General features: G+C 38.3%; 1 protein-coding gene across 1 annotated transcript in view; it reads right to left on the reverse strand.

Annotated features, from left to right (window-relative positions):
• LOC108575095 (collagen alpha-1(X) chain-like) overlaps positions 1-14,064 on the reverse strand; it is a 32,222-nt gene extending 18,158 nt beyond the window's left edge. Inside the window, exons 1-4 of the mRNA XM_017937809.1 lie at positions 14,011-14,064; positions 3,358-3,439; positions 2,852-2,926; positions 250-446 (exon numbers count right to left, since the gene is read on the reverse strand). Coding sequence (XP_017793298.1) covers positions 250-446; positions 2,852-2,926; positions 3,358-3,439; positions 14,011-14,019 — 363 coding nt within the window. The 5' untranslated portion in view covers positions 14,020-14,064. The remainder of the gene's footprint in view (positions 1-249; positions 447-2,851; positions 2,927-3,357; positions 3,440-14,010) is intronic.
• Between the last annotated feature and the right edge of the window lie 1,160 nt (positions 14,065-15,224).

The raw sequence follows: 15,224 nt of genomic DNA on the forward strand, positions 1-15,224 counted from the left end.
TTCGCTCGAACGTATGCGTTGCACTTGTAGAAACCAGGAATGTAATATATAGAGAGAGAGAGAGTTCACGTTAAAACAGGGTTCGTAGGTTTTGGAAGGATCATTTGGTTCGTTTATGGAAATATTCTTTATTTGTCATAAAAAGTTAGTCGACGATTCGGGTAACATTAATTGAATTATCTCGGTGTTTCTTTTTTTTTTTTTCATTGCCAAGCGTTCTTTCTTTTGGTTTTTACAAAGCGTCAATACCGTCAGCCCTCTCTGGCCTTGTTTTCCCTCTTGTCCCGGCACTCCTTGTTCTCCTTTCGGTCCCTGGATCATCTTTGGCATCGTAAAGGACGCCATCAGGGCTGTTGCATTGCAGGTGCACGTGCCGGTTTCTCCTTTCTTCCCTGGCGGACCCTGCAGCATTTTGATCAGTCTGTCATTGCAAATATATACACTCGCTAGTTCACGGCAGGGTAAACCTTGTTACGTGCGTTCGTGAGTTACTAACAGCTAATCGAATTACCGGATAACAAAACTTCTACCACGAGACTTTGTAATTGTTCATTTACACCTGGCCGTGTTGTATGCACGACTGTACCACGGTTAACGACAGCGATACCGAAATTAACTTTGCAGTTCCTAATAGGTAACAACGCATTATAAACTGGCGTACTATGATGCGACGGTTAGTAGGTGATATACGATATAATATCACCCCATTCGAGTAAGTTGAGTTCTTATTTTCCTAAAAAAAAAAAAAAAATATTCAATTCAATTTAATTCTATACTTATTCATTACCAAATATTCTACCAGATTCTTTATTTCCTTCAATATTTACATTTTTTAATTTTTCTCGTGTTTGTATGCGTTCATTTTTTCCCCGCCAATTCATGCAGTCTCTAATGATAAAACGCGACATTACTCCAATCTTTTCCCCCCGCTTGCATACGACGAAGGAGACCGTCTATGAACTTGGAGAGTAACAGTATTTCCAAGCCGGAGGTTGAACGCATCAGGTGTTAAACAAACACAGTCGTGTTCATACCGGTATGACGATAATTTCGGAAGATAGTGAATCCCGTGAAAGCGGTTCCTCTGTAATCAATGTTACATGCAGTGGTTACCAGTACTTCAGCTGGCTGGCTAAATTGGCTTGCTCGAGTAGCAAGATAAATGAGTGATTCCGGATTGGAATGCATTCAAGCTCGCTTCATATGCGCAAGAGCTAATGAATTATTATCGCTGAAATATGTACGTAGGTACATATCTCACGTAATGAAAGATTTCTGGGTCTGAATCTTCCTCACTGGCAAGTATACATTTCCGCGGCGGTTTAAACATTCAACGAACAACTCTCGTTAACGGAACGACGGAAAAATTGCTTCGATGTTATTTCTTTCGTACTGTGCATCGCGGTGTAAAAGCTTCACGCTTTCTAATAATTCAGCAATTTCAAGTATGTGCAAAGTTAAACATTTTCAAGTTGCACTTTTCATTTCACGCGATTTAGAAAAGAAAGGGAAAGTAAAATTTTAATCCCGACGAAAATCACCGACGGAAAAACTTTCCAACCAAATCCGTATTAATTCTACTCTTCGTAATTTTTTCATCAAGCAGAATGTAGGCCATCGAAACGTTAATTCACAGAATGCATATTTCACGTGATAATAGTTAGAAAAAAAGAAAAAAAAGCGCGTTTTCACGTAACGAACAGATTACGCCGCGTTAAATAATTCTCAGGGAAAACAGCTTTAAATTATGAAAATAAATTCGCCGGTTACAAAGGTTCAGCGGGATCGTAGCAATTATAATCTACGGCAAACCTTCGTCGTTACTTCATGATAAAAGACGAATGCACTTTTTATTCATTTATTTGAAGGAAACATTGCGAACACAGAGAGTAACCGATAGAACGTGCATCTGTGAAAGTACGTTACATGCAAATAATTTCTTTTTCCCTTTTTTTTTTAATTTGTCTGCCTCTCCCTTTCAAGTGAAATCGCTTCAACGATAATAATTCCATTTAACTTCTTCTTTCGGCGTCCGCCATTGTATCACGTGAAATGGCCCAGCATTATCTAGGTCATTCGATATTCTTTCATACTAAACAATACAGCGGCACGTGGTCGTAAGTGAAACCTGATGCAAACGCATGGTCCTGCAATATGCACAACGCATTCGGTCTCCCTTTATACGTGTATGGACTACTGAACTATTACAGCCGGAAATTCAGTGGTTTGTGTAAGGATTGCTAATGGAACATCTTCGGAAGGGCAATACGTATACTCGATATAATACGCGCGATACGGTATATGTATATAATATAGTTCGGTATGCGTAATTTGCATAATTTATGCGGACATTTATGCATTCTACGTGGTACACAACATTCGTACGACGAGGAACGCCGGGTTACGAGTCAACTTTAAATCCTACCTTAAATTTAATTCCGTATTTCAGAGCGAATGGGAAACACTTATTAGTATGTAAGAGGACCTGTGGCTCATGTGAAGCCGTTTTTAGAACGTTCAATTGGTTTTGAAATAATTGAAAGACGTTCCAAACTGTTTGGCTAAGGAGATTGATATTTTAACGATCAAATTTTGAATTCCAACAGTTTCGAGAAGGAATTCTTTCTCTGGTGACATTTTTCTCGAAAGTGTGCAAATATTAATTAATTCGGAGGTTGCGGTTTGATATTATCATAATCTACTCGCTGATAACGAGATCATCCCTACTTCTGCGTTAGAAATTTGGTTATCAGTAGTGCAAACCTATGTAAATAATATGATTTATGTTCAATTCTTTCTTTTAACGTATTAATACTGATAGAATTATTTACCTCGTCTTGACCAGGTGGACCGGGCGGTCCTGGAGGTCCTCTAACGCTCTCCCCTTTCTCTCCCTTGTCACCTTTATCACCTTTTGGCCCTTTGTCTAAGAAATTTAAGAGATATGTATTATCAGAAATTACAAATGACAATTATTCCTATTTGACGACTCAAATTGAAACAGAAATTGACAACAAAGCATCCTTTATCCTTCTAGAAACTTAACGAAAGAACATTTTTCCAAAATATCCAAAGTGAATCTGTGTAAGATGAAAAATCCAAACGAACGATTTAAATAATACGAAATATTGATTCGAAGAAAATTTCATTCATTAACAGAATCTCGAGGCAGGTTTATTTTAAAATGTTCGAAGAATTCCTTTGAACCATGTTCGACAAAGGATGCTCGTGACGAAGTTTCGGCTCCTAAAGAAACGAATTTGAATGGCGCTCGAAACGTTGTCGCCGGCAGTCAGGATATTTCTTATGGGCGAACTTATGATTAAATAAACTGGTGAATTTCTCGCAATTACTCACAGTCCGGATTGGGAGGAGGAGGTGTGATTAATGGCGGTGGATTGCTTTCCTCGCTTCTGTCTTCGTCATCGTTTCGCCCGATCTGAAAACGGATGGCAAGGAATGGTGAATAAGAACGTTAAATGTGATTTATATGTCGTTATATGGTAAAGAAAGCAAGAAAAAAAAAAGAAAAGGAAGAAGGGAAGACTAAGAGAGAAAAACGAACAGCCTGAAAGTTTCATCGCTTATGTGGGTGTGATTGATTGCACGTTTGTGCCGGTTCGATTTACTTGTGAGCGACAAGTAGAGAGAAATCACTCCATTCTCAGCGATTCACTCCGTCGAGATCGTGGTTAATATGCCGTAACATTAGGAAACATTTAGAAGCATGTGTTAGTGATGTAAAAAGAAACATTCCGAAGCGATATTAAATATTGGTAAAATGGTAAAAAGAGAGTTTTTAGTACGGTGTGTCGTTTGAACAGATACCGAACGTTTGTTCAGCCTCCAAATTTTCTTTTACTCGTCGATCAACATTTCGTATTCTTTTACGAAAAGCATCTTTGCTCGTGAAATCGTGGCAGAATTGGGAGAATTTAGGGAATGTTGAAAAAAGTGTGAAGCGATATAAAGATATCAAGCGTGATGGAGGCAATTTTTTCAAATAATCCTGGTCTCCGAGGTATGAAATAATGTTTCTCGTTGATTTAACGAACGTGCCTGACCAAGCGTAATGCATTTCCCCTTGTACTTTTCTTTCCAATATATTAATATTTCATGAAGTTCTGTGATACTTTCTACTTTATTATTTAAAGAATTATTCTGCTTATTAAAATAACGTATTGTTTAATCCTCGACAGGTATGCCGGCCGCCCGACCCTTGGATTTCTTAGCATGTAGTTCTATTGTATATGTATATTTTTTCGCCTTCGTTCGTTTCGTAGTCTTCGTAGTCTTTCAATCTAAGAAATTGCTTTCACCTTCATTGCCTCGTTTTCGACTTAGAATCTTCGCCTTTTTAACCTGTACATTTTTGCATTCATATGGTCACCAGAGCCGAAGCGCGTCTTAACGTTATTGTCTGCTACGGTCATTGTTCGAGGAATTCCCGCGTGCGTCACTCAAGGGTACGCTTGGTATTTTTTCGCCTTCGTTCGTTTCGTAGTCTTCGTAGTCTTTCAATCTAAGAAATTGCTTTCACCTTTTATTGCCTCGTTTTCGATTTAGAATCTTCGCCCCTTTTTAACCTGTACATTTTTGCATTCATATGGTCACCAGAGCCGAAGCGCGTCTTAACGTTATTGTCTGCTACGGTCATTGTTCGAGGAATTCCCGCGTGCGTCACTCAAGGGTACGCTTGGTACCTGAGAGTGACCTATGGTCTGGGGGGGTGGCATTTTCGTGTAGTTTTTCCCACTTATGATTTTAACCAACAGTTTTCGCCAACCACCCTTCCCCATCACTATCGAAAAATGTACTCAACCTATCCGATGGCCTCACCCCCGCGATGCGTCCTCGCACGGAGGTGTCGTGGGACCTTTTGCGGAAGGGAACGACAGAAGTCATCTGACCACGCCACGAGTCGCTCCTTTAAGAAGTTTAGATCATTGGTAATAGTTGTTTTGTCCTCCTAATCACGGAGGTGGTCCTTCGAAGACGAACCTATTAGACTTAGTCGGCACACCACGTGCTAAAATCGACAAAGCTCGAAAGTTTGTTGCAACTAGCACATCCTAACACGTATAAATTAATCAATAATTCCATTCAAAGATTTCCCTTGTTTACGGCGAAATAATACTTTTATGCGATGAAATCTTCAAACGAATGACGTTACAACGCTATAAATACAAGCACGAGAATTTCTTGAACACAGTTTAAACATTTCCTAACTTCTCCTGAACTTCTCTTTTTCTTTCGAAGATGAAGTTCATTTCAGTCTCGTTTCCTTCCTTCTCGTGATTATTTTTCTGAAAAGAAAAAGGCACGCTGTATTTTGACGAAGAAAAATTAATTATTAATATTAGTAGCGACAGTTTTTGTCAAGTACTATCTTTGTAGATTAATTAGAGCGTTTAAAATTGGAGGATCAATTTTTCGAGTCAAACTTTTTGCCCTCTAGAAAAATGAACGATATCGCGCAGAGTGACGATGATTAATGAACTTTCGGTTAAATCAGCCGAAATGGTTAGCACATCTTTGCCCTAAGTACTTTCCAATAATTATTAGTAACGACGCAAATTGATCGACGCTAGACCGCTCTATGGCAGTTATTTATCGTTGATTTTCTGTCTAAAATACACTAACTATGGTTGTAAATTTTAGGCTACTCCGATTGAAGTTAATTATACCAGCAAAATATCAGACATATTACACTGTAATTGAAATTTTTATTTAATTGCCTTCAACAACGACAGTTTTAATCGACAAACATTTATACTTGTCACTTTAAAAACTGCTGAAAGTTTGCTTCCAATAATAGTGCCACAGAACTACGAACAACACGAAGTGATAAATATTGAAAAAATAACGGCGGCAACAGCTTTGTCGCGGCGTTTTGTCCCTTTAAACATCGGGATGAAAATCAATTTTCCTCCCATTCGCATCATTTCAACCGCTTTGTTCCACGCGCACCTCGTCATCTTTTATAATTCACGCGCCGGTGAAACGTCGGTATAACTTTTTTATATTTGTTCTTTGCGGAATTGCTCGCCGCGATCATGACGCTGTACAAACTGAAAAATACTATACAGTCGGACAAACTTCGCCGGCCTGCGTGGAGAGACCGGCGGAAAACCCACGGGAAATATAATAAAACAACATCCTATAGTGTTTACGATTCGTAGGATGTTTAAGTGTCGCTTCAGAGTGATATTAAATTGACTTTGCGATTTTCTTGTCGTCCGACAGAATTGCAATTTCGTCGTGCGTGAATCGACGACAGACAAAAAAATAAAAGAAGGAATTTTCCCTCGCGTTTTAACGCAGAATCTTCTTTCCGTCGTGACGCGGTATTTTTGTTTCCATTTGATGCTTTTCTTGGTAGAACAAACACAGACGATACGATACATTTGGGAGAATTTATCTGAATCTGTTTGATAATTCAGATGATATTTTTATTCGAAAAGTTTCGCTGTGGAGTGAAGACAATGATTGTTGCATTTAAATTTGCTTCTTGTTTAGCTCTACGTGTGCAGTTAAACGTGTTAGCCGGACGATTTAGTTAAAAAGGGGAATCTGATTAACTTAATTTGATCGCAGCTTTATCTTGAATTTAATCAAACAACAGCTTCTATTTTAAATACAAGCGCTACTTTTCTAGCTTTCTGGCACCTGTTAATGTAAATGTACAGGATGGGACAGAAACTTTGTCTATCCGGAAATTTTCAGTTATTTACAATAATATGGAAAAATTTTATACATAATATCCGAGAAGATTTTGAGATCATCTTAATTTTTTTTAAATGGAATGCTATATTCTTACTTTTATCACTGTGTGATAATCGCTGTTACGGCGATTTTGGCACTGTATCGTTAAAATTGGAAAGTCTTCGTGTCACGCAAATTTTGTATTCAACATTTTTCCACATTATTACAAACAACGAAAATACATATTCCAAGAGCCACGAAATTTTTGCCCCACCATGTATATTTATATTCGCAATTTCTATGGAAAATTCATTACGGACATTTAAATTGGAAATCGTTTTATTCCCTTTCTGATCATTTAAAGAGTTCCGGTTAATTTTAACGATCCATTGCGGTCGATAGGGGACGAAATCATTCGGCGATTGACATTTGCATAAATACTATCTATAGGCACCTAAGTCACGTCCGGGGCAATTTGTAATTCCTGTCTTTTTGCGTCCACAGAAAGTCAAATTTACATTTCGTGCCGATGGTACGCACAAGTAAAAGCACGTATGCAAATATTCACCTAGACGAGGGTATATGTTTTGTACGGAATTTATTTGCCGATCAAATAGTTTTATATTCGGTGTACATTTTACGTAAACGTGCACATATTGACTAATGAAACGTCAAACAAACATGTCATCGAGTTATGCAATAAACAAATACTCCCACACACGCATACGTACGTAGATATGCGAGATACAGGTATTTAATTTGCAATTCTTTCATTCCGTTTGTAACGTTACCTACTTGCTGAAAGAATGTTACTTACTAGACATTTGAAAAATATTAGTCCTATTTGAAAAAGTAGTTAGAACAATAATTAAGCAGCCTGATGATTAGACAGTTGGAAAGTTAAATTTACATAGTTCCTTGGATAGTTGTACTTCAGTTTCGTTTTCGAGGCAAAAGTTAAGATGAATTTGGTACAATACAGAGAAACAATCGTTATAATGTTAGTGTTACCGAATATTTGCGAAGCAAATTAGATTGTCAAGCGTAAAGTATTAATCAATCATTTCGCTGTTTGTAAGGAAAATGAAACACGATTCTAATATTTCTATTCACGTCTTTCTCGAACTGCTTCCAGAAATATACGCTTGGATCGTATTCCTCGTACCTTCTTTGCCCCGTTTCATCTCATCCCTTTTCACTATCCGAAAATATTGAAATTAAAAATAACCTTCCTTATTGTTACCTTTTAACTTCGTTACTTAAGATTCGTTCCACCTAATTTCTCTCAATTCGAAGCTAAAACAGTTTGGCACTTTCCTACTTCTCATTCTAAAAAATTTCATAATCTTCCTCCGGTATATTTGTTCCATCTCCATCATACAGCTAAAAGTGAAAAAAGGAAACAAGCAGAAAATCGAACAAATCAATAATCATTCCTAACACAGTGGGAAGAACAGAGCAGATATATCTATATGTATATACAGGGTGTCCCAGCTGAAGGAGATCACTTAAATATCTCCTTTGTTTTCAATGTCGTGAAAAATGATTGTAGCACGAATTACAATAATTTCCAAAGGGAGAATATCATGCAGGAAAGAAATTGTTGCTCGCTCATTTTCCTTTCAGCTTTTTCCAACAGTGTCGTCGTGTATTTTTCTTTTTTTACTGCATCTTGTAGCAGCCGAGAAAATACACTTAAGTATGCCTTAATCACGACTCTCAGATGACTCTGAACACTGAAAGGACGATGAAATTGTAAGACAGAAAACAGAAAAATGACATTTTGTCCCTGTGACATTCCTCTTTGTAAATCGTTTAAATCGGCTACAAACATTTTTCAAGACGTCAAAAACAAACGAGATATTCTAGTGGCCTACTTCAACTGGGACACCCTGTATATGGGCACAGTGCAGCTACCGTTTCATCAGTGCACAAAGACACGTGCATCGGTGGAACTGCACACGTGAAACCGACGGCTGATCGCAATAACACGTAGCAGAGAACGACAGGAACAACCGCAGGCTGTTCCACTAAATTCGTCCACCCGGTATACGTACATCCTGATCAGCTCCAGTATGCACGGCTGCGTCTTTGCATCTCCGTTCTGGGGGTTTTTCTTCTGAAGTAGGATTTCATGGGTGAAATAAATTCCTCCGCCTTCCTCTGTCTCTTGCTCCACTCTCTCCTTTTCTCACACTAAGCCGGCAAGGACAGGAGGTACGAACGAATTTTCCGGGCGGCTCGGTTGACGCGGCTGTACCCAAGGAATTCGTGTCAGAAAGTTGGAAGGCTGTACTCTTAATTATTTTCGTTCGATCGAGTTCGGGCACCGGCTTTGTCTCCAGCCGTGTTTAAACGGGGATTGTAATAAATACTGGATAGGGGGAAAGAAATTAGGTACGTGAAGTTGCGAAAGTTTAGTTTTACCGGTGTCCCTGTAGGCATCCGGCTTTTCGAAACTGTATTTTACGGTGTAGAGAGAGAGAGAGAGAAATGTCGATAGTTGATCGTAATTAACTGTTACCTATCTTTGTATAATCATTTTTTTAACATTGTCACATATATTTTGCGATACTGACTGAGTGGGACACGTGAAGCAGGACACCTAATTGTCTTCTCTATGTTGTTACGAGGAAATTTTTTATTTACGATGAATTAGGGTGAATTTAATTAGTAATGTAGGATGAATAAGATGGAGGAAAGATTACTTTGATTCAAGAAATGTGAAAAAACTGAAGAAGGTTTGATTAAAAATTTCAGAGTCGAAGGTCGTTGTAAAATTCGCGTAAATTTTCCACAAAGCGTAGAATTTTTCGGGTTCGTTGAAAGTGGTATTTTCAGAAACTTCGAAATTTCTTATTCTGTGTTAAATTTCTGGAATAAAATTAAAAGGAATAAACAAGTAAGCTTCTCGCGAGGATCGATTGTCTGTCGCATAAAACGTGTATTCTACACTTCGGAGTAACAAAATATAAAGCACTCAAGATTTATTAATAAACCGAGAAGAACGTTCTAGCCGAACACACAGAGGGTCTCTGCGTCACACTTCGTTAAATTTAGGTAAAGTCTACAGAGTGTTGGTCTTTCAACTTTAATTTAAACGGAGCAAGGGGGAAATGCAGCCCACCAGAGCCAAATCTAGCCAGGAACTGTGTACCGCTGCTCTCCTTTAACGGAAGAATTGTTTGTCAGTGGGCTGCATTGTGGGACAGCATATTGCTGGCTTGGAAGATAAGGGTGAGAGCGTGTTTATATTTGTTGACCAGTGTGTACAGTAAAGATGATCGTACACCGTTAAAACTCTGTCAGATACGAGAGGAAGATTATTAGCTTGTATAACATTGTCCTGTAAAACGGACCGTCCAAGGACTCCCGGAAAAGTCTATTTTGAAACATAATAAACTTGTTATCGGCATGAAATTTTAACGAACTGCGTTTAGAGTAATTAAAATACGTTTAACGCGAGAATGGATCATTTTTAAACGAGCCGCATGTTGTCTGAACTACTTCTATCGTTTTACTGAAAAATAAAATCTTGAAAACGTAAAACGGAATGATTACATATATTTCTTTTACCAGTGACGAGAATAATTGAATCAGATAGTTCGAAGAAATATCTTAAGACGTTAAGGAATAGAATAGCATGAAATAATTACCCCTACTTGGTTGCTTCACACTTTTTCAAAGATCAAAGATAACTGAATTTTATATGTTCCACTGTCATTTTTTAAATAATATTGTTCCCTTATTATAAGTTTCAAACCATCCGCGAGACATATTCCATCCTCAAGAAACAAGAATTAAAAAGAAAAAACAAGAGAATATGAAAGAAACGTCAATTTCGTTCGATGTCTGACTTATGACATATCTTTCTACTGAAAATCGTTTAATTAACGATTGAACGAACTTCCAAGGACTCCTAGGAGTATCGAAAGTGTTTATTTTTTGCCTTCAGAAGTTACCATCCAAATGCACAAATCTATTTCCCCAATTTTAATTAACTCTGACTTGAAAGTTCACGCTTGAAGTTCATTTGACCGCAACCGGAGGAGAGTCCTTTTCGTAAAAGTCCCGGTCTTCAGTGGCAGCATCCGAGGATCAAAACCGTTCAAGCATTCTCGGCTGCGGCCAACAGGACAAATCAAAGTCAATTCTAGTTGGTAAGTTTAACTTCGAAGGAACTGCATCGCTTCGCCTAATTGCTCGCGTGGGTGGCAAGAGCTAAAGTTCGTCTTAGACCTCTCTTCGTTTCTCTCACACGTTCTACGTCTCTCCCTCTATTTCCCAATCTTCTCCTTCTTTCCCCGGTCTATTTCTATTTCTCTGTATCCCTCTCCTCTTGTCTCCCTATATTTTCGAGTCTTCTAGCGTCGTTTCTGATACCCTCGACCCCGCCAGACTCAATTTCTCTGTGAATGCCACAGAGCAAACCTTCCGATCCCTTGCCTTCTATTCATCATCGGCAGCCACCCAACTCGAGGAAATACCTTCGGGGCAATAGCATTTTCATGAACCTGTTTTCGAATCGATCCACACCACAACGATTTGTTGTTCGCTAATTTCACCTGGATAATCTAATTCCTCTTCGGGATTCAATTTCTTGCGTCTGACGGCCAACTGTTAGGGCTTCGTTATCGATTCTCTTAGCCAATTCTCGTTTCTCGATGGTTTTGGTTGCTTGGAACATTGCAGTGTTTAACCGTGAAAACGATTAATTAAGAATAGCTGGAACGGTGGCTTTAAGCTTATGTTTTGGGAAGCTATAATTTTCATTAATATTTCGGGCAATTCAGTTAATATTTTTGCTGACATTTGAGGTAATTCCAAAACACGATTTAATCTCTTGGTTGTATAATAGTTCTCATGACTAAGCTCAGAAGAATCTTTAAAGCACACATTTTTCGTAGAATGTGATACTTTTCAATTTGTAACGCGCCAAATTCAAACAGGGCACAGTGGAATATTCTGCGTAAAAAGCCAACGAATTATCGATTCTAGTTTTCTCTTTCGTTACCCTCGTCGTACGTTTCTTAAAACTACAAACGAGAGGACAACACTTTGTCAAATTAAATCATTCGACATCATAGAAGAGTAACAATACGACACACGCGCAAAAATTGCCTCGCCACCACGAATGTTATCTAATTAATTCGAAGATGTAAATTTCGCGTTCCACAGAAGCAGGAGCAAGGTTCAGCGAAGCTTTCGGCTGCTTATTAAATTTAATCGTCAAAAGATTTAATAGATCGAGCAAGTTTAGGGAACGGGTGTCGTGACGCGGCGCGGCCTGAACTTCGTTTGGATTAAGAACTCCGCGAACGACAACGAACGGAAAAGCTCGGAAAGCTTTCCTGAGAAACGACGCGTTTTCAGCGCAGTCACCGATGCAAGATCCCATCAGAATTTCCAAGATGATTCTCGCTATGTTCGTAAAGATTATCCCCATAAAGCGATCTGTGCGTTCCTCTTCTAACTCGTTGGACAGTTTCTCAAGGGAATTCTTTGTGAGACATTGAGAAGCGCCTTATATAACTCCAGCTCCCCGAAGGGTTGCAATTAAAACGGTTCACGTGGAAACTCTTTTCCCATGTTCGCCGTTCTCCTTCCCTTCTGCTCCCCTTTATATCTCGTAATAACAAATCGAACAAACGGATCGTGTAACAAGCGTTTCGAGTTATCCTCGAATTACCGGCGGTTCGTTCGCCTTTCGACTAAAGGAAGCGGTAATTAAACAGTAATATTTCATTGACACCAAGTCTAGAGGAGGATTAGAGTTACTTGATCCTTCCAGCCAATCAACGGACACACCTGTTTTAATCTCGAGTGTAAAGTCGTTGAAAGTTTTTATTTTCTTGTGACTTAAGGGCTTGGACTATCCTTGTCATTTCTATGTTATTTTTACGTTAACCATTTCCATAAAACTCTATATTTTTAAAAGTCAAACTATGTGACAGCAGGGGACAACACTGTGGGTCTCCCGTCAGAAACGGAGGTTCAGCAATGCGCCTGTGGCGCCGCCATTTTAAAGAGGAATTGGATAAAAAAAATATTTTTACATTATCCAAGGATAATATAATAAAGCTCTCATGAAAAGTTTTTCGATTGAGTCAATTATTTTCTTTAAAAAAAATGCCAAAGTTAGGTATCACTATCAGGTCTCACGGATGGTTCAAGAGGAAGACTAGCGAATAAATTTACTTGTGTATACACATGTAAGTGTTTGGTTTTTGTCAAGCAAAAGAATATTTGTCATTTCGAGACGAAAGTTTAACTCTCGCTGGTGTAATTTATCATTCATAAATGTTCGTTATAATGCACGATTTAAAAATTTTCCTTCTCCATGAGTGTCACAGTACAGGATTTTATAACTCGCTTTACCTTCCCCGCAACCTGCTAGTTTTTATTTATGTCTGAATAAATTAAAAACGTTTGACCACCGGTTTGTTTATTTTCCCTTTTCTATTCATCGCTAGCGGGGTAATATATTTTTCTTTCTGTCAAGTCGCACTCTGTTCTGAACATCTACTTGGAACAAATATTTTTGTAACGTGTACTAGAACTATTCGCAGTGTCTTAAATAGATTTCTCTTTCTCTGGCGCCTCTAACTCTCAATCGCTTGCTGTAAACATTCCTACGAAATTCTCGTTCCTCCAAACACCTATTAAATCTTCCGGAATAAATACACAAGAACATACCTTTTTCGTTGAAGTTCCTCTGGCTAATTTCAACGAACGAGAGAATTACCATTTGAAAGAAGCAAAGTTAGTCCTATATACAAAGCGTTAAGTAGCATCGTGCTTCCTGTCAAGTTGCAAGAACAGGTCGGTTAGAAAAATCGCGGTCGAAAACAGAAGCAACAAATTTCATTAAACTCTGTATCGCGATCGAGCGTCGATTATCGGAAGTTCCTAAATGGAAATGGCCCGTTTCTGACCGACTAGAAAAAAATCAACAGTCGTTACTGCTACTGTTAGTAGTTACGAAGTTAACAACGACTACCAGCTAACAAGTATTCACGTGAAAGTTGGTCGTCTGAATTTCTCCCCCGTTCCTTTTCGCTTATTTTCGACCCAGTTTCGATTCCATTCCAGCTGATAATGAAAAATATTCTCCTTCCGAAATTTACTCGTCGACGATGCTCTCTCAGAGATCGAGAAGTTTGTATCTCGTTAGCGAACTGCCGGAAGGAATTAAGTGTTATGCAATCAGGTTAGTCGCAGTGCTGCTTGTGAAACAAATAATTAGTGAGCGTGCCATATTGTTGGCAAGTTTTCAGCGGCACTCAGCTTTATCACGCAACTCACGTCGGTCATATTAATGTCAATGTCTCCCGAACCGTCGATCAGCTCGATATTTGTATCGCCTGCATCCTCGTCTTCTTCGAACTACAAAAGAAATTTATAATTAGAACTTTCGGGGTTTGCAATTTCAAGATAGACAATTTTCAATTGAGGCAATTTTCTCTCCGTAAGAATTCCTTGTTTAGGAAAATTCGACGTTGCAGTTTATTTTGTTAGTAAAAAGTGGTTTTAGATACTGATGAAGAATGTTGAATTTTTAATTTATTAGTCGAGATATGATGATGAGAATGTCTTAGAATTTATTAAGATGTGGTCGAGTTAAATGCAGAATTTTATACAGATATTAATTTGAAACAGTAGTTGAAATAATTCTTTCGTATGATCACTTTTCCCGATCGAACAGTCTCGTTGACACAAAATCACGTTGCAACGTACAAGCAAATATTTATAAAAAAATATAAATATGGAAAGCTGTTGTAATTGTTTCACCGTTAAAAGTATAATTTGCGCCGTGAAAGTAAAATACCATTAACAATATGACACCGCGGCCCGATATCACGTAGTAAGCACTCTGTTCATAAATATCGATATCGTCGTAATATGTTATACCAATGGTACAAACGGGATAATTAATTATGCCTAATATTCCGCAGCACACGAAAACCCTTATGGTCGTTTTACATTAAACATAGGAATACAAATTTGCACAGCGTAAAATGGACGGGTTAAGGCACGCGTAATTGCGAACTAAGCGTGGTCAAATGTCGAGGTGATACAGAGTTAAACAAACTGAATTAATCCCTGACTACTCCATCAATTTCTATGAGAGGGAATCAGTCTTCCATTATTATTGTATCGCGTACACGCTCGGTGAAATTTTTCTAGGACACACGCAAGTAATTTCTAATTAACGACGTTTTTAAAGAAACAACGACAAGACACTTGTTCTTCTTCGTGTTTCGCGCTTTGCTTCCTATTGCAATGTTCTACCTTTCTTCTTTTAGTTTTATTTAATTCCTTGGTCTACTATAGCGGCGTTTAATTCTGCTTTGCTTTTCACACTTGTGTTATACGAAGATCTCTTTTATTTATATTTATACTAGCGTTGTTGCGGTTTAATAATTAAACGAGCTTGAGGGCAAAGGGGTGTAAAAATTCGCGAATCAAGTCAACGCCAAATAGTATAACTCGAAATACTGATACAACGCGTAATTAGG

This window comes from Habropoda laboriosa, unplaced genomic scaffold (genome assembly GCF_001263275.1).
Source record: "Habropoda laboriosa isolate 0110345459 unplaced genomic scaffold, ASM126327v1 scaffold258, whole genome shotgun sequence".
NCBI lineage: Eukaryota > Metazoa > Arthropoda > Insecta > Hymenoptera > Apidae > Habropoda > Habropoda laboriosa.